Genomic DNA, 17892 nt, shown 5'->3' on the forward strand with positions numbered 1-17892 from the left:
TCCAACGACAACAACAACAAAATTTACTCACGTTTCCAACTTAAATTAACGTCTCGTTTGGGAATGTTTCTGTAAGAAACATTTTTGTTCATCAACGCTTTTTTAGAAGTACGATTATTAGAAGAATGTCAAAAAAATTATTGAAAATTCAAGTGCTTCTCCTAAACATGCTTGTAACCCAAAAGCACTTGTAAGTTTTTTAGAAACACTAAACATGCCCTAAAATCATAAACAAAATTGATCATATCGGAGTATTTTACAGAAAGCCGACAAGGAATTCCATCCAGTTTGATCCTTGGAACTACAAGTCATTTGCCCAATACAAACATTTTAGACATTGATTTTGACAAATTCCACTTTTCCAAAGTAGGGGAAATTTGTGAACAATGTTCAATTTTTTTCGGGAGTTCAGACAGAAAACCCCAGGTTAGTGAAATTGACCAGTCAACAACAGTCGAAAGTAAAACACCCACAACGAAACCTGAAACAGCCATCATGTAAAAGACCTTGGAATGTTATATCAAATCAAATCAAATGATCTCGAATTACAAAAAAACATAGAATTATGACATCTCGCGCAAGCTGCATAATTCTCATGGGTAAATTCCATCTACTACAACAAAACCACATCCAACAATTTCGCATGCCTCATATTGACCCACATAATATTCACTTCTCAACATGTATGCTTAAACGTGCCAATTATTGATAATCTACGCTACAGTCGATAACACCGGTAAAAACTACCAATCACTAGGCGCTCCAGACAAAGCGGGATAAAGCAACCCCTTTTGCTACTACAATATTATCTTTCAACTTGAGTCCGGGGAACCATCACCATAAGAAACCAGGCCCTTCTTTCCGTCTGGGCTTCCCGACGATGATGATCTAGACCTGGCTTTCCCCGTTCGAATTGGAGACTTGGAGTCTGGAGAGGACCTTGATTCTGATGGGCTCCTGCTTCTAGAAGGAGATCTTCCCCTCTCAACCCGAGGAGAGGCACGTGATCTAGCCACCTCCACTGGAGACCGACTACGGCTCCGAACGGGACTACGACTCCTGATGGGGCTACGGCTACGACTATAGTGTCGGCTGCGGTAACGGGGGCTGCGTGATACAGGAGTTCTGCTTCTTCTGCTTCTGTATCTGCAGATAAGTGTTAAAAGAAATCAGTCAAAGGTTGCATAATCCACCACAAACAGAACAATGAGGGAGAAACACAAGTATATGGCATCAAAAAGTTCTGTGGCCAATTGCCAAGAAGTTGTACTGCACATATGCATTTGCCTATTTTGTCATTTTTTTAATCTTGTAAAAGCACCAAACAAGATCTCGACTCTATACAGTTTTAACAACACGCAACTCAACATAAGCAGCCTCATTGTCAAAATCTAGTCAAGCGCAGTAGATAAAGCAGAAGCATATAAGAGGCAAGATCACATACCTAGGAGGTGTTCTTCTTGGTGGACTTCTATAACGCCTTGGGGAGTACCTGGACCTTCTGTAACTTGAATATCTAGAAACACAAACGGCCATATACAAAAACAGGGTAGACACTTAATCACCACATGATCCACACTACATAATATGGTAAAAGAGCTTTGCTAAAATTACAGGGACTTGCAATTACCTGTCACGATCACTTCGACCACCACCATAACGATAAGATCTCACAGGAGATAAAGAAGGGGTTCTGTACCTCCGTGCATAAGAGTATCGCTGACTGAAACCCCGCCCTCTTCTAATGCGCTTCGGTGACCCATCAGGTGAAACACTTCTGGACAAGCTCCTCCCCCGATCTGGTGATGGAGGTGACCTTACCCTGCGCACTACTGGGCTAGGGCTCCTTGAATAGCTACGACGGTTATTCCCAGTCGGGGCTCTGAACGGACTGCGGCTAGTGCTTTTCCTAGAAGGAACCCTACCAGAGCTTCTGCTTGCACTCCTTCGAGAAGATCTCACTGGGCTTCTGCTTATGCTTCTTGAATCTCTTACAGGGCTTCTGCTAACTGATTTAAGCAACGATTTTCTAGGTGGACTTCTGCTTATGCTTGAAGCTCTGACAGGACTTCTGCTAATTGATTTATGTGGTGCTTTTCTAGGTGGACTTCTGCTTATGCTTCTTGGAACTTTTACTGGGCTTCTGCTGAATGATTTATGCGATGTTTTCCTTGGTGGGCTCCTGCTTACACTTCGTCTAGGGCGGGATACAGGACTCCTGATGATTCTTTGAGACCGCGCTTTCACTGGACTCCTAACCCTCCGGCCCCTAACCGGACTTCTGCTGAAACCTCTGGCTGGACTTCTGCTGAAACCTCTGGCTGGGCTTCTACTGCTATCACTTCTAACAGGACTCCTGCTGATGCTCCTGCTCCTTTGAGGGGCCCGAGGAGGGCTTCTACTAACACTTGAACTCCTGCTTTCACTCCGTTTGGGACTTAAGCTTGGGCTCTTAGTCAGACTCCTCCTGGGACTAATACTCATACTCTTACTCATGGCCCTCTTAGGACTCAAGCTTCGGCTCCTGCTCATCAACTTTTAATAAAATACCAGATCTGGAAGAATCGGTAAGCATAAAGAATAACTGAGGTGTGACAAGAATGGAAAGAAGACCTAGATTTTCCTGGGTGATCATCAACTATGTCAGGCTGCCTATCTGCACTTTTGTCATATTTAACACCTGCTCCATGGCCATTGCTCCGCTTCTCTCCATTCTCCTTGGGCGATGCACCTTCTTTCTCAAGCACTTCTGCTTCCTCCCTCTTTTTATGGTGAATTGACGCAGCACCATCTTCCAGGGCATTGGGGGATTGGTTTCCAACTGCAGAAATTACAGAAAAGCATGAATATAAGACCCAAATCAATTAGTAAGAGAAGGCAAAAACAGTGTCTTGAGTACTCCATGCAGGTGGGCTAGGTAAATGATAAAAAAAATCACAGTTCAAGCATCGGTTTGACCCATTCACTAATAAGATGGTGAACCCCAAACCCGTATCGCAACAACCCAAACACTAACAGCTTATTGTTGCTCACTTGTCCAACCCAAACACCACCCCCCCAGCCCCCTAATTAAAAGAAACAAAGTACCAACCTAAGGAAATGAACAAGTAGGATCTTAAGGTAAAAAACTGATGGCAGCTTAATCAAATATATTCTGGAAAAATAAAACACAAGAAACTGTTATTGAAAGCACAGCAACAATAATTATCATAACGGAAGTGCCACAATTTAAGAATGCATAATGGAAGCAAATGAAATTAGTTAAAGTACCAGCTTTTTCAGAAGTGTCCTTCTTAGACTTTCGATCCTTCCTTTTGGCATCAAGGCCTTCATGTTCATGGTCACTGTCACTTTCAATTTCACTGTCGGTATCCGTAAGACCGTCCGATGCCCTTAAGAACATAATTAAAAACATCAGATTGTAGACTTAATAAAACAAGTACCATGTTTCAAAGAGGTGTTCCTATTTAGAAAAATAATATATAACGGTTTTGTTTCACCCAACAAAAATGAATCCACATGACTAACTATACACTGCCCTACCTTCAACTACTCCCTCCCAATGATCCAAAAATGTAAATTAAGACACAGCTCTCTCTTCCACTGCTAACAACTAAGACACATACACAGCCAACATCAACCAATGTAACAACGCTTTTAACAGCACAGGACAAGGACCAGTGGCTGTACATAAGCAAGTGCTCAAGTGGTAAGTGCACAAAAATTGTTTATACAAAAGTCTGAGCAGTCATGGGTGAACCAGAAAAGGGACTTTAGAATTATAAATAAATATTCAGCATACAACCTTCTTGATCTGGTCTTAGATTTCTTATCCCGCCGCCTTCGCTTTCTGTCACGCCGTTTATCCCGCCTTTTTCCACGTCTATGCTTGTCTCTTTTAGAAGATCTCTTTCTTTTCTTACGCCTGTCATCACTTGAAGAACTAGCATCAGTGGATGAGGACACATATGAATCAGAATCACTATCTGGCTCGGATGACTCCGATTCAGAATCAGAGGAACTGTCTGATTCAGATGTTGAATCGTATCTCCTTCTCCTCCTCTTCCTTCTATCTCTAGAAGATTTCTTGTGCTTTCCCTTCCGCCTCACTTCATGACTATTAGCATCTGAAGAAGCATCCTTTCCCACTTTCACTTTACTTATTTTCTTTTTGTCTGCACATACAAACATTCAAATAAAACAATTAAGGATATTAAAAAGTATGGTACTACAGAAAAACTCAGGCTTTTTATAGCCCTTAGATACCAATACTATTTCATATTGCTCAGAAATTAGGTAAGATACTCAAAACTAGTTCTTCCATAATCATTACCTTCATTATGTTCACCACAATTGATGACTTTAACTAATACAGTTGGATTCCCATCTTCATCACCCGCATTTTCAATCTTTTTCAAGACTTCATGCCCCTGAACAAGCTTCCCAAAAACTATATGCTTTCTGAAAAGTGATACACAAATACAACTGTGATTAGACTGAAGAAACCAAAACATCTGATCAAGCTATTGAACTGACTGAGGAAATCAGAAATTACCACCAATTATGAGACTACAGACTAAACAGGGAACAGTACGAATTATTTACAAAAAAATTTAACATACAAACAAAAAAGCATACCTGTCAAGATTGTGGTTAGCCGCAAAGGTGATAATGAAATGAGAACCTAAAGAGTCACGAACAGCAACAGGCATAGATAGAATGCCAGGTCCAGAGTGTTTTAGCACAGGCGACTCATCTGAAGTAAAATGTCAACTAATATTTAGTACTACTCAGGAACATTCCCAAAATAAATAATGTTGAACTATTACTTAACTAAACAACAAAACAAACACATACTAACAGAAAGAACTAGGCACATTCATAAACAACCATTTTCTTTAGCAATGAATACAATCCCTACTAAAACAAGCTTGTGACTAGCACAATCATAAGTACTCAATACTACCAAACTAACCGGGCAGCAAAATGGCTACATATTTAGACACCAAAGAGTGAAGTCAACATAGTGTATTGATATACACGTGTATATATTTGGGCTTATAGAAAGATTGAAGAAATAGAGAGAGTGAAGAAAATGCTATGGTCACACTGTTACCTGGAAACTTCTCACCGTAAATGCTTTCACCAGCTGTACCTGCAGAACAAACATAAAAGACGTAAAACTCAAGTCATGTTGAGGAGGACCTCAAACAACCCTTGGCATCATTAGGCTTAAATGCATAAAATGAGCAGCATTTCCAAAATAATGTTGTCTTTGGTAGTTTTCATGTACTGAACTTTTGCTCATAAAAAATAAAATAAAAAGTTGATTTACAGAAAAAATTTTACAACAATAGATTTAAAGCAATGAAGATATCACAACTCATATTGCTATACAGCCCAAGATCCAATTTATGCTTCTAGGTCAGCTCACCAGGGATTGATCCCTATCCCAATCTAGGGACCTTGGGAATCATGGTTGGAAACGATTGTGTTACAGGCTATTCTGGATATCTCCTTCCCACCTAGTTCTATACCACTTCATTTTTAGCTCAAGCAAGACCCTCCTGATTTTCCAAAACCATCATAGTTTCAACCAACATGGATTTATGAATTAAACCCTAAAGCAAAAGTTCGGGAAAATAAGATAAACGGTATTTGCACAAACATAACAGAGCCGTAGTCTTTTACCACTAACGAGAAAGAAGTAAACTTAAGACCTAATAGACACAATCAGAACTTGATCTTCAATTATTATAACAAAGTCAACGCCTTTTGTCAACTCAGAACCCCAAGATGCATAAAACAGCATTGGTACTTTCCAATCAATTTCCTACTCAACAAACATCAATATAATTATCAGCCATGAATATTGGTGTTCAAATCACAACGCGAAAGCCTAAATGAAATTATATTTACCATTTAACAGCATTCATCTAAAACAGACTGCAATCTGCCATCTTCTTTTGGTAATTGTACTTTTCAAACACTATTATAAGCATCATTTCAGATAAATAGTATGCTCTTTCATCTACTATCATTGCATGAAAATAAGTTTTACCCGACTGTAATCAACCCTTTATTTCTTATAGAATTTCTTGAAAATCAGTATTTGTTAACTTAAACCTATATTCATCAACAGTTCTCTATTTTCTACTCATTGCATTTCCAAAGAACTGGTAATCTAATCAAACCCTTTGCTTAAAGAAAAGGAAAATCTAATTGAATGATTTAAGAGTCAGACAATGTGAAACATGATTTTGGTCTAGGTTTAATATGCAAGATGATGGAAGAAATGGGACGTTAAACATAATGACTGCAGAGAAATAAGAAAACATAATACATACCATCTCTTTTGATAAAATCGCCACCCTGCAAAATAAACAAGAGTCATTAATCCCTCTAGGTAAAAAGGAAAAGAGAATGCAGAACTGGTTTGAGCATGACAAAGCTTAGTAAAATTTTGAGGATACACAACTTAGTAAATACAACCTTAAAACTATATCACAAGAAAAGCAGTCGTGACCATCAGCCCTGTATCCTACAGAATAAACAAGGGTAACTGACTAAAAGACAAAACACTGCTAAGGCATGCTCAACCAGAAAACCCTCTATGAAGACAAATCTAAAAGTAAGGCAAGGAGGCATACCTGTGCTATATAACCTTTTATAATGCGATGGAAAAAAGACCCTTTGTAGTGCAATGGTCTTCCACTTTTTGGACCGATTCCCTTTTCCCCTGAGTATTCAACAAAACAATAAGATATCAGAAAACCAAGCCTTCTGGTTATAGTCTGATACAATACTCCGTGAAACTGACTACCTCCACCGGCCACAAAGAGGAAAAAAAAGTGAAATCTTACAATCATTACAAGAAAGTGATTAGGTGAGTGTTCATGTCCATATAGGAATTCGTGGGCACAACACAAGTTGGTTATCAGAGACGAATATGTCATTACACGAGCTAAATGAAAGTTACAGCATATACTACCTGTACAGAGAGCACGGAAATTTTCCGCAGTTCTGGGAGCAACATCAGAGAAAAGCTGCAAAACAATTGCCAAGGAAATATTAAAGGTCAAACTCAAAAGGAAATGCAAGGATAGTCACATAGCAGGAGCAGGAGACAAACAGCAAGAACCACATCATTCATGATGCTGAAAGAAGATATATCCAGTAGTTATTTTAGTTCACAAACAGTACCTCAAAAACCATTCGTTCGACAGGATCGCCATCGACGGACACATCCATAAAAACCAAGGGGTTCTTCTTCTTTGTCATTTTTTGTCTTCCAGAAATGAAACTCAAGCTGATATAACCACTGATATAATGAAGTAATCGTACATCACTGAGGTCATCACCAAAGTCATTAGTAAACTGACAAATAAAAACTAAAAATTGAACTATTACTCAATTACCCCAGCACAATATGCTATGTTCTCCATGTAAATTGGAACTCAAGGTGTCAGAAAAAAGGACCAAACTGGACATAGAAATTGTCACAGTTCCAGGCGTAATCCACGACTAAAACCACTTAACACCAGTAAGAATCTAAACATGCAGACATCCATTAAGTTTAACACCAGGAATAATTAGATTAAATATTGTCATGGATCTAGTAGAAGCGCTTAATAAGCGAATCAGATCAAAAAATGTCAAGGTAATCCTTAATCAAACACATCACTAACACAGTTTTCCTCACCCACACACCCACACACTGTCCAAATACCAAATCAAGCTCCGAAACCTTAAACCCTAGCTAATTTCCCACAAACCCTAAAAACAAATGCATGCGTAAAATTTTATATTTACAGCATCAGGCTAAACTAAACACATATTTTGCTTTATTTCTCAGCGAAATTTACAACTACGAATTCACAACCACAGCAATAAATTAAAGAAAATTTAAAATAAAATAAAAATAACTACGATATATTTGTATGTACGTAAACATTAGATTTACACGACTAAATAGAGGGAAAATGAACTGTTATAACCGGAAAAAGAAGCAATGAAACCCTAGAGAGTTCACCTGAGAGACGCTGAGCCACAGAAAAGTGACGACGAGATGAGAGAGTGAGGTCTGTCGAAAAATACCTAAGTGCCGCAACATATATAAGGGGCCTAGCTGCTTCTGCTGGGAGGGAAATTACTAGACTGTCCCTGTTCTTGTCAGTGGAATCTGGACAATATTGTCCTTCGCGCCTGGGTTGTCCCTTTTCATTTTTCCTTTTAAAAATGTTATTTTCCATTTATGAGGGAAACATTTGCATATTGCATTGCATATTTCTTCATGAATTTCTATGCGTTGTTTTTTTTCTGTCTATTTTTACTTTATCACCCATAAGTTCTTAATGAAAATACATTTTTTATATAATCGATATTGAAAGATGGAGAACTAAGAATTCATGTGCGGCATAATGAATGCTCTTGACTACTTAAACTATAAATTGCTCGCTTTTAATTAAAATACTTAAAAGAGTACGGGCTCGTTTGGGACTGCTTCTCTAGGAAGTACTTATGCTCATATGTGCTTCTAACAAAAACTCTTTTATTATAAAAATTTAGAATTTTCATACAAAATTAAAGTGCTTCGTGGAAAAGCACTGAGGAGTGCTTCTGAAGAAGCACATAGCAGTCTTCTCAGGAAGCTCTTCTATGACCTGAAGCACTTCTAAACTTTTATGTCAAACGCTGTCAAAAGCTCTTTTAGTTATTAGAAATTGCTTTTTACCCTTCCAAAAGCACTCCCAAACAGGCCCATATGCTAGTCTTTGTATCTATTAGGGGTTTAAATAACATAATTTATCAAGTGTCGCCTTGAAGTGTGTTTATATATATATATATATATATATATAAGCGGGAAGAGTTTTCTCTCACACACACTGTCAAGATGTCATAAGAGTTCAAAAATAAGACCATTGAGCTAAACCTTATTGGCAATAAATAATTGCAATTTATGATAAAACCAATCTTGTTAAAATATATAACAAATTCTTTATGCTCCAAATGTGAACTATAAGAATGGATGTCACAAGTGTGTCAAAGTATGAAAGCTTAACAAGTTACATAATCAATGAATAATTTGAAATCCATCACATTTCAATACTTTGAAATTATAATCAACTATGTTAACTCATCTTTTAATACGCATACTTTTGTTATACATTTTTGTTGTTTGAGCCAATTTGGTTTAGTCGGGTGGAAATGACATTGACTTGCAAACTAGTAGTTTTAGGTTCGAACCTTATGACACATTAGTAGTCTGTGTGTGAGAAAACTCTCTCATCTTGTAATTTAGACTATCACTTATATTAAAATAAAGAACACTTTTATTGTTCGAAATGTTGAATCACTCTACCTTTTAGTGTTTTCTTAATCAATAAAATCATTATCTCATTATCATTTAAATTGAGATTTTTTTTTTCTTTTAAGGGAGAGGGTAGACAATATTAAGACTCTTACAATGACATGAGTGAAGGATTACTCTAAAATCCTTTCTTGTTAGATATCCACAATCTTATAATTAAGCTAAACAAATAGTCTAATGAGTTGGGAGCATGAATTAGTCAAATGAGAATTCCATTTAAAGATGTTGGTGGAAAAAAAATCCACTTATTTTTCAGAGTTGAGATCTAAAATTGAAAAGTGATGTTTAAAAAGATGGTTAAAAAATCGACCTTGAAAAATGAGAACGAACGGCATGTCGTTTGTGTTCGAAAGCTTATAACGATCAACAGGTCGCTCAACACAACCAGTCAAGGAGGCAATGGAAAAGGGTTTAGGCAAGCAGGGAGACGAGCCATGGAGGGTCCTCGAGTTCTACAGCGGTATTGGTGGCATGGTAATTAGCAAAACCACATACCCCAAACCCATTTTGCTTCCACTTTTGAAGTCTTTAACGATTTGCTCAAGTTTGTATCTTTGTGATTGTTAGAGGTACTCGCTGATGAAGGCTGGAGTGAATGCCAAAGTTGTGGAAGCATTCGACATCAACGACACAGCTAACGATGTTTACCAGCACAATTTCGGCCACCGTCCCTATCAGGTTCTTTCCTCTTTTGCAGTTCAATTTTTGAGTCCAAATTGAAGCTGTTTTATTATACAGTATATAGATGTAAGTAAAAGTTTGTGTTGTTTGTTTGACCACTGAAGGATCAAAAGTTTGTATATTTATGGTTACCCAATTTATATATCTTGCATTTATTCTCTTAGATGCTCAAAGTTTGGAGTTTTTGAGGTTTTTGGCCTTTGTCTTCCAACTTGCTCTATATTGGGTCCGTTTGGATTTAAACCATTTGTTCAAAAATGTCCTGACTAGTGACTACCTGTAGTCATGCGTCCAATATTGGGGTTCAAAGCTGCTTTTGCCTTCCCATTATTGATGTTTGGATTTTCAGCTTCTCAGACAGGGTATTTAGTAGAACTACCTGAATTCACCTTGTACCAAAAAAATAAATTAATTAATATTTGTGTTCGTGTAGGGTAATATCCAGAGCCTTACTGCTGCCGATCTCGACAGGTATGGAGCGGATGCATGGCTTCTTTCTCCTCCTTGTCAACCTTACACACGACAAGGTTAGTTTATCATCATTGTCCCATTTACTGATATATGACATTAATTTGCATAGATTTTCACTAGCTACTTATGGATAGGTCTCCAAAAGCAATCTGGTGATGCTCGGGCTTTTTCATTTCTCAACATTCTTGAGTTGATACCACACACTTCGCAACCTCCAATAATGTTATTTGTGGAAAATGTTGTTGGATTTGAGGTCTATTCCTGGAAGTTTAAGCTTAATTATAGGTAAAACTATTGATTTGTTTTTATTGATTTCCTTTTTTTTTCCTGGTTGCAGACATCTGATACGCATACGAAAATGATAGAGATATTGGGAAGAACTAATTTTATTACGCAGGAGTTCATATTAAGTCCATTACAGTTTGGTGTGCCATATTCCAGGCCACGCTATTTTTGCCTGGTAGTCTCCTCTCTCTCTGGTTCCTAGTCATTCAGAAAATCTGGGATCTGTTGTGCTCTTCTTCTTTCCAAGAGTTTTAATCTATAAATATATATTCATTTATCCTGCAGGCAAAGAGGAAACCTTCAACCTTTCAGAGTCAATTTTTCAATAATCAGCTTCTTCAGTCCCCAGGGCCATTATTTAGGCATACAAATACTGAGGAGACAGTGTTCTGTGAACTTGATGAACCACAAGAGAACTGGGATAGGTTGCTTGAATCTTGTGAGCCTATAGAAAGCTTCCTTGAATTCAAGAATTGCAGTGACCAATCAGAGTCCAATTTTGTGGACACCCCTACTGTTTCTACAGATAGTGATGAAGTTTTGGATGAAGGGAATGAATATTGTAGCGGTGGCCTAGATCAGTACTCTGTTCCATTGAGCTTGATAGAGAGGTGGGGAAGTGCCATGGGTATCCTTTTTTCTTTTATTACTGTCCATTATTGATTGTAAATATAAATTCTTAACAGAAATATCCTAGGTCTGGAATCCACGGAAACTCCCTAAGAGTGGAAACGCCGAAATGTTATTGAAAATGGATGCTTACGCAATGGGGAAAATGTCCTATTCCTCCTACAGTACAAAAGTTAGACAGAAAATAAGTCCTGTTCTGCTATAATTTAAGGAAGAAAAAAGAAGGATCCTTGTCTTACACCATCATTTATGCTATTTTTATCGAATAACTCTCTCTCTCTCTCTCTCTCTCTCTCTCCCTCACAAAGGATCCTTAACACAACTCAGATATTGTCTATCCTGATTCAAAGCGATGCTGTTGTTTTACAAAAAGTTATTATCGATATGTGAAGGGTACAGGCTCCCTTTTAGCAACTCTGCAGGTAAAGTATCAATTTAGACATGAAAAAAGTTACATTCACTACCTGAAATTGGGATTTTGAGTCAAATATACAAAGATGACACATTTGATTAGTATAAATCACATGTTAGATTGTTGATACTTAAGTACTCAGGTGCACTTATTAGATTGGACCACCATCTCAAGTTCTTGTGCTCCACAGTTCAATTCCTGGTCATACCATGAATCAATATCCATTGAATTTTTTGCTGAATGACATTTACAAAATTGTGATTTATATGCAGCCAAATAACGAGGATAAAGCATCTTCACTGAAGGAGCAGTGCCTTAGATACTTTACTCCTAGGGAGGTATGCTGATTTCTTTTACGTAGCTTCTTTAGTTTTCCCCTCTATTCTTGGTTTCATGTTTTTAATCTGTTAATTTATAATTTTTCTTTAACCGACTTAGGTTGCTAATTTGCATTCTATCCCAGAAGATTTTCAGTTTCCACAGCAAATAAGCCTTCGGCAACGGTATGTCATTATTTTATCTAAAGCTTCAGCTTCATGTGTATTAGTAGAAAATGAACATTACTGTGCCTTTTATTTGATGAAATTTATTCGGCATGTCAATTGGCATACTACAGTTAAGCATAACAGTGGTTGTTAAGCACGGCTTATGTTTGTACTTTGTTGTCCGTTTCTTTTATGTTGCAGTTATGCATTGCTGGGGAACAGTTTGAGCATAGCAGTGGTTGCTCCTTTACTGCAATATTTATTTTCCGAATCATCATGATTATTCAAAGACACTCCAATGTAACAGATGCAGATCTCACCTACAGCGTTACGTTCAGATCACTATTTAGATCAACCAAGAAGCTTGAACTTCTCTCGCCAGAATTTGATATCTCTGCTGCTTGTAACATGTAACTTGATATGCTTTCATTTTAAAAATGTAACCAAAAGGAGATTATAACATGTAACCTGATATGCTTACATTGTTCAGTATGATTGATATTCGTTTTTTTGGGCACAAATGCCCACCCCCTATGTGGAAGTTATTCTATGAAAAGATAAAGAATGATAGAGAGAAAGTGGAGTCGTCTAAAAGTGCTACCATAACCATTGATTTTAAACAAATTATCAAAATTAATTTATAGCAGATGTGCAGTTGCTTTTTCACCTAAAATCATTGACAACAAGACCTTTCACTTGAACCATGTGTTTTATGAATCTAATTACGCAGCATATGTGCTGGCTGGAATGGGTTATAATGTTGTCAATGTCATCTTGGACTTCTAATTTTTCCTTTTTCAATTGTTTTCATCATCTGTATGACTAAATCTGGATGTCCTAGTTGTCGTTTTTAGTTATAGAGAAAGAAAATAAAAGTAATGCTACCAACAGTCTCTCAAGCGCGTGAGAATTCTATAATGTTTTGTTTATTGCACCAAACACTCGAACATGGACAACTTAAATTTTTTTTTTAAACCTTTTTTTCCTGCTAATTACACTAGCACTCTCTAATTGATAACTGAAACATAAAACTCTTTTTACAACTTTAAATTTTAATTATGAAAAGCATGCATAACCTTCATTTCAAAAAACATGCATGATCTTCATTTCAAACAAATTTATACTTTAATTTTTAAAATCAAATTTATAGTTTTTTTATCCTTTATTTTAATTTTTAGAATAGATGCTTTATTAAAACCTTGTTGGATACGGTCTCTTTTTCCTTTTCCTAATGCAATGCTACTTTATAATTTGTATCACAAACTTGTCCACCAAGTTCTTTGAAATTATTATTATACAAAAAGGAAAACCTTTGGACGATTTCTTTTTTACATTTAAAGTTGACAGTTTTTTTTTTGGTCGAAGTAAAGTTAACATTTTAAGAAGAAAAATTTAAATCTGATAGGAAATAAATAATAAATAAAATAATAAATCTCCTAAAGTTAGGTGTTAACTCAAGGGTATGCGCATTACGCACTCTGCGTTCTGGTTGAGGTAAACTTCAAACCGACGCCAAAAAGAAAAACAAATACCAAAATATAAATTCATAAACAATTTATATTTTTTTTCATTCTCACAAACCGGCAAAGGGCGAACCCTAACTTTCCAATTTTCCTCCCAATTCAAAGCTCGCAATTCTCAAGCATACAGACTCGAAACCTCTAATTGAAGCAGAAACGCAAAGAATCGAGAACAAATTTCTTCAAACAGTGATCGAATTCTGCAAAATCTCAATCAAGGTTAGTCAAATCTGTTCCAATTTTTGATTTCTAGGGTTTCGAATTTACGTTCTCAATGCTTTGTTTTTTAACTTTTATGTAAAATTGGATACGTTTGGATTATCTCGTCAAAGGATTTGGTGTTGTTTGCGTGCCTCAGAACTCCAAGTCCTAATTTTTATTAAAGATTTGGGGGTTTTTATTATATTGGTTCAGTTTGATACCCTGGGCTATAGATTGAGTCTTTTCTTTTCTTTTTGTTTTGTTTTGTTTGATGTCAGTTAACATACTACGGTTTTGTAAACTATTTCACTTTCATCTCGAAGAGATTGTCCCTTTCTAAGTTCACTATTTTTTAGTTAACATGTGTATCTGTTGATTTATCATAATATTGTTGTTATTGATTTTCCGGAACTCTTAGGCTCTGTTTCTGATCCAAAGATTGATTTCTTGTTACAGGTTTAGTGATATTAATAGCCATCATGAGATTCAAGAAAGGGAATAAAGTGGAGGTACTTAGCCAAAAGGAGGTGCCTTCAGTAGCATGGCGTTGCGCTGAGATTATCTCAGGTAATGGCCACACCTACAGTGTTAAGTATGATCGGTCTCCTGGTAAGGATAGTCAAGCAGTTGTGGAGAGAGTTCCAAGGAAGGATATTAGGCCTTGCCCTCCACCTGTTCAAAGTGTGGAGATTTTGGCAGTTGGTGATGTTGCTGAGGTGTTCGATGTTGGTTTCTGGAAAATGGCTAAGGTGTTGAAGGTTTTGGATGAAAATTATTACTTGACTAGGCTACTTGGATCTTCTGAGGAGTTTAGAGTGCACAAACATAGGATCCGGGTGCGCCAATTTTGGAAAGATGACAAATGGGTTGTGATTGGAAAGGTAAACTTCTATCTGGTTCATCTTGGTTTTCTGTATTTTATCATTTTTTGTGCTAGTTGAAATTATTGATATCATTTTTGTTTTGAAATTTCGTATCTATTGAGGAACATTGAGTGTCTGAATTTTGTTTTCTGTGGAACTTGTCTGTTTGCTTACTAATTTTCTTTTTCATTCCTTTTGACAGGGTTCTGATAATCGTATTAGCTCGCAAGTCCCACAATTGAATGCAAGAATAAGGCTACCAGCTGTGAATGATTGTTTACCTCCTCAGGACATCATCAGTTATCAGGATTCCCATAATGTCTCATCGAGATCATTGAAGAGAGCTTCTCCATATTGCTCGTTTTATATTGATGGATATTCACGAAAGAGGAGAGCAATTGAGAAGGGGTGTGAGCGCCAACACATTTTTTCTGGGTCCCCATCTTCCTTTCTCAAAAAGGTAGATGCTGTTGCTTACCCGCGAGAAAATCTGGGTGAAAAATACGTGCAGGCTTCCTTTATTAATCGTACAACTGGATGTTTTGAAAAGGAGAGGGAAGAGTTAAATGGTGCTATTTCTCTTTCTGTTGAAAGAAGTTCAGAACTTGATGATTGTGATAGTGATGCATGCTCTGTGGGTAGTTGTAGTGTTATTAGTAGCAATTCAAATAAGTTTTCCAGTCATAATTTAGCAGGTACTAGTCAAGATTCAGATACCCTTTCTAGTGATGCAGATTCTTTTTGTGGAGATGCGCAAGAAAATTTTTCCGTTCCTCTGGAAGAGGATGTACCAGCAGGAATCCATAGGTTAGAGTTGAATGCTTATCACAGTACTCTGGTGGCAATGCATGCTTCTGGATCCTTAACTTGGGAACAAGAAGCGTTATTGACAAATCTCCGTATTTCACTGCACATTTCAAACGATGAGCATTTGATTGAAGTAAGGAACTTAATTTCTGCAGGAACAAACCTTCATCTTAGATAACTTTTAATCTTTTGGATATTGAATACTTGGGTTTATTGCCTTTAGTACATTGTAAGAATCAGAGGATAAATAGTTACGATTTGTTGTGCTTATCTTGATTGTTCAATCTGTACTGATTAAACATGAGAAATTTGTACTAAAGAAGTTATGTACTTTATTTGATAGAGAATTGAATATTTCCAGGTTCACCATGCTGCTGTCTTTTCATCTGTTCTTAATAATGTCTCTTCACCAGTTTTTTCTCCATTGTAAGAAGCAGAGGATGTGGTGTTACATTTTTTGAGCTCATCTTAGTTGTCCATGTGCAGTGATCTAAGTATGAAAATTTTGTATTTAGAAAACTATGCACTTTACCTTCTAAAGATGTGAATATTTCCAGGTTCACCATGGTGCTGTCCTTTCAGCTGTTGTAATATATTTTACCATTTTTTTCAGTATTTAGTGAGTATTAAACCAGAGAGAACTTGCACATATCCAGGATCTAGTCTCTTGGAGCCCAGTTACACTTGTTTAGCTCTGTATCAGGCAATGACAGGATAAGCATTTGTTGCCATATGGTGTTGCTTAATTTTTAAGGATTTCTCTGTCTGAACTCTAGATTTTCGATAGGGTGAAATGAAAAACCAAGTTTCTGATCTGGGAATAAGGATCATCATATTCTTACCACTGATGCATGTACTGCCAGCTAATCCATAATGATCCATTTTTATGTTCTTTTATTAAGGATTGGTTGATTGAAATGGTATCAATGTGTACGTGGAAGATTTGTTGGTTTTTTTTACTGCATAACACATGGAATATGAAGCATAGTTGTTGAGATGCCATTGTGCTTATGCCTTCTCACTACTATTTCTGTTTAATTCCATCCCACTCTTTTTCAATAAGCATATCTTTGGATTTACATTAAAATAGTTTGGTTTCGTTGTTAACATGTGAATGCATACAGAGTACCATCTCATGAATCTTATTGATGAATCCCTGCACTTTCAGGGCCAAGGTTGGAGCCTTGCTTGCCTTGCCTTGCTTCCAAAGGCTTAGATGATGCTGAGGTTTGTCATCTTGGCGTATACAATGGAACTATTTATTTCGAATTTTCTTCGTATATGACAATATGCCGCCAGAAAATGGTACAATTATTTTCTCTGATTCTTTGATGTGATTCATTTTGGGTCTGCTGGGAATTGTGGACACATCTTCTACCAAAGCAGAACGTGAACTTTTGAAAAGGTTCCCAGTTTGCTTGATGCAGTTTACCTAATTCTTTGCTGATGATATATCTCTTTATTGTCTATTAACTTTGCATTTTTTTTAAATACTTCTATAATATATTAGGTATTATATTCTTTAGATTATAACTTATGCAAATTAAGACCATTTCCTTGTATTATTTTAATTCAGAAAGCCCAGAAAATCGAAGTTTCCGGTATCTTCTTTGATCTTATAGAAAATTGTAGTGTTTATATGATCCGTACCATCTGTTTATTTGAGACTCTTTATCCGTGAGTACCTTGTGCATTACTTGAATTTAAATGGCTTTAAAGTTCATACAAACTATTTGGCATGCATTTGTTACATTAAGCTACAGTTTGGACTTCAAAACTGGACCATTTATAGTTGTTTGTGTTTATGTTTGATTTATGTACGCCAATGGTATAATGTTCTTTTATTTAAAACAATAATCTGGAAGACTTAATTTAAGTTTCTGATCTTTGAAATTATCACATTTGAAAGTGAAAACAATAAAAGTGGACCGTTGGCTGCGAGAGGTAATTTGCATAACTAGAGAGAAGTCAAAGGAAAAATAAATAAACAAATCATTGTACAAAGAAAGTAGAGAAATCTCTAAATGCAATACATTCGAAGTCTTACATTTGTAAGTAGAACCTTTTTTCCCTGTTGATAACATGGAGATATGGTTGTGGAAGGTAAGTTATCCAAACTACTTTGTGATGTCTAACACAGGACGCATGTAAACTACTGTGACTATGA

At 36.6% G+C, this 17892-nt stretch overlaps 3 protein-coding genes across 4 annotated transcripts; 2 read left to right on the forward strand and 1 right to left on the reverse strand.

Annotated features, from left to right (window-relative positions):
* Positions 1-496: 496 nt before the first annotated feature.
* Positions 497-8166, reverse strand: LOC103320064 (Cyclophilin-like peptidyl-prolyl cis-trans isomerase family protein). 2 transcript variants are annotated; one of them, XM_008221677.2, is made up of 14 exons: positions 8033-8166; positions 7204-7348; positions 6992-7046; positions 6651-6739; positions 6348-6372; positions 5117-5155; positions 4639-4756; positions 4334-4461; positions 3806-4175; positions 3271-3392; positions 2614-2821; positions 1631-2524; positions 1445-1516; positions 497-1146 (listed from the first exon to the last, which is right to left on the reverse strand). In XM_008221677.2, the coding sequence occupies exons 2-14, from the start codon at positions 7279-7281 to the stop codon at positions 813-815; spliced, it is 2532 nt and encodes an 843-aa protein (XP_008219899.2). In that variant the 5' UTR covers positions 7282-7348; positions 8033-8166; the 3' UTR covers positions 497-812. The 2 variants fall into 2 exon arrangements, with proteins under 2 accessions (XP_008219899.2, XP_016647750.2); XM_016792264.2 differs by lacking the exons at positions 6348-6372; positions 6651-6739; positions 6992-7046; positions 7204-7348; positions 8033-8166 and adding an exon at positions 5435-5540.
* Positions 8167-9689: 1523 nt separating this feature from the next.
* DNMT2 (DNA methyltransferase-2) lies at positions 9690-12868 on the forward strand. The gene is made up of 10 exons (XM_089047001.1): positions 9690-9844; positions 9938-10048; positions 10485-10578; positions 10657-10775; positions 10860-10982; positions 11093-11435; positions 11765-11859; positions 12122-12187; positions 12288-12352; positions 12536-12868. The coding sequence occupies exons 1-10, from the start codon at positions 9770-9772 to the stop codon at positions 12612-12614; spliced, it is 1170 nt and encodes a 389-aa protein (XP_088903127.1). The 5' UTR covers positions 9690-9769; the 3' UTR covers positions 12615-12868.
* A 1035-nt stretch (positions 12869-13903) lies between these two features.
* On the forward strand, positions 13904-17717 carry LOC103320063 (uncharacterized). Its single transcript, XM_089046662.1, has 4 exons — positions 13904-14073; positions 14512-14936; positions 15121-15858; positions 16894-17717. The coding sequence occupies exons 2-4, from the start codon at positions 14535-14537 to the stop codon at positions 16939-16941; spliced, it is 1188 nt and encodes a 395-aa protein (XP_088902788.1). The 5' UTR covers positions 13904-14073; positions 14512-14534; the 3' UTR covers positions 16942-17717.
* The last annotated feature ends 175 nt before the right edge of the window (positions 17718-17892 follow it).

The sequence above is a fragment of the Prunus mume genome, linkage group LG2 (genome assembly GCF_029339155.1).
Source record: "Prunus mume cultivar Tortuosa linkage group LG2, ASM2933915v1, whole genome shotgun sequence".
In the NCBI taxonomy this organism is placed as follows: Eukaryota; Viridiplantae; Streptophyta; class Magnoliopsida; order Rosales; family Rosaceae; genus Prunus; species Prunus mume.

Coding starts and splice junctions, on each gene's coding strand:
- LOC103320063 (XM_089046662.1), top strand. CDS start 14,535: ATGAGATTCAAGAAAGGGAATAAAGTGGAGGTACTTAGCCAAAAGGAG. Junction 14,937..15,120: donor AATGGGTTGTGATTGGAAAG/GTAAACTTCTAT, acceptor TCCTTTTGACAG/GGTTCTGATAATCGTATTAG. Junction 15,859..16,893: donor ACGATGAGCATTTGATTGAA/GTAAGGAACTTA, acceptor CTGCACTTTCAG/GGCCAAGGTTGGAGCCTTGC.
- LOC103320064 (XM_008221677.2), bottom strand. CDS start 7,281: ATGACAAAGAAGAAGAACCCCTTGGTTTTTATGGATGTGTCCGTCGAT. Junction 3,393..3,805: donor TCTAAGACCAGATCAAGAAG/GTTGTATGCTGA, acceptor TATGTTCTTAAG/GGCATCGGACGGTCTTACGG. Junction 1,517..1,630: donor GGTCGAAGTGATCGTGACAG/GTAATTGCAAGT, acceptor TTGTGTTTCTAG/ATATTCAAGTTACAGAAGGT.
- DNMT2 (XM_089047001.1), top strand. CDS start 9,770: ATGGAAAAGGGTTTAGGCAAGCAGGGAGACGAGCCATGGAGGGTCCTC. Junction 11,436..11,764: donor GAGGTGGGGAAGTGCCATGG/GTATCCTTTTTT, acceptor AACACAACTCAG/ATATTGTCTATCCTGATTCA. Junction 11,860..12,121: donor CCCTTTTAGCAACTCTGCAG/GTAAAGTATCAA, acceptor ATTTATATGCAG/CCAAATAACGAGGATAAAGC.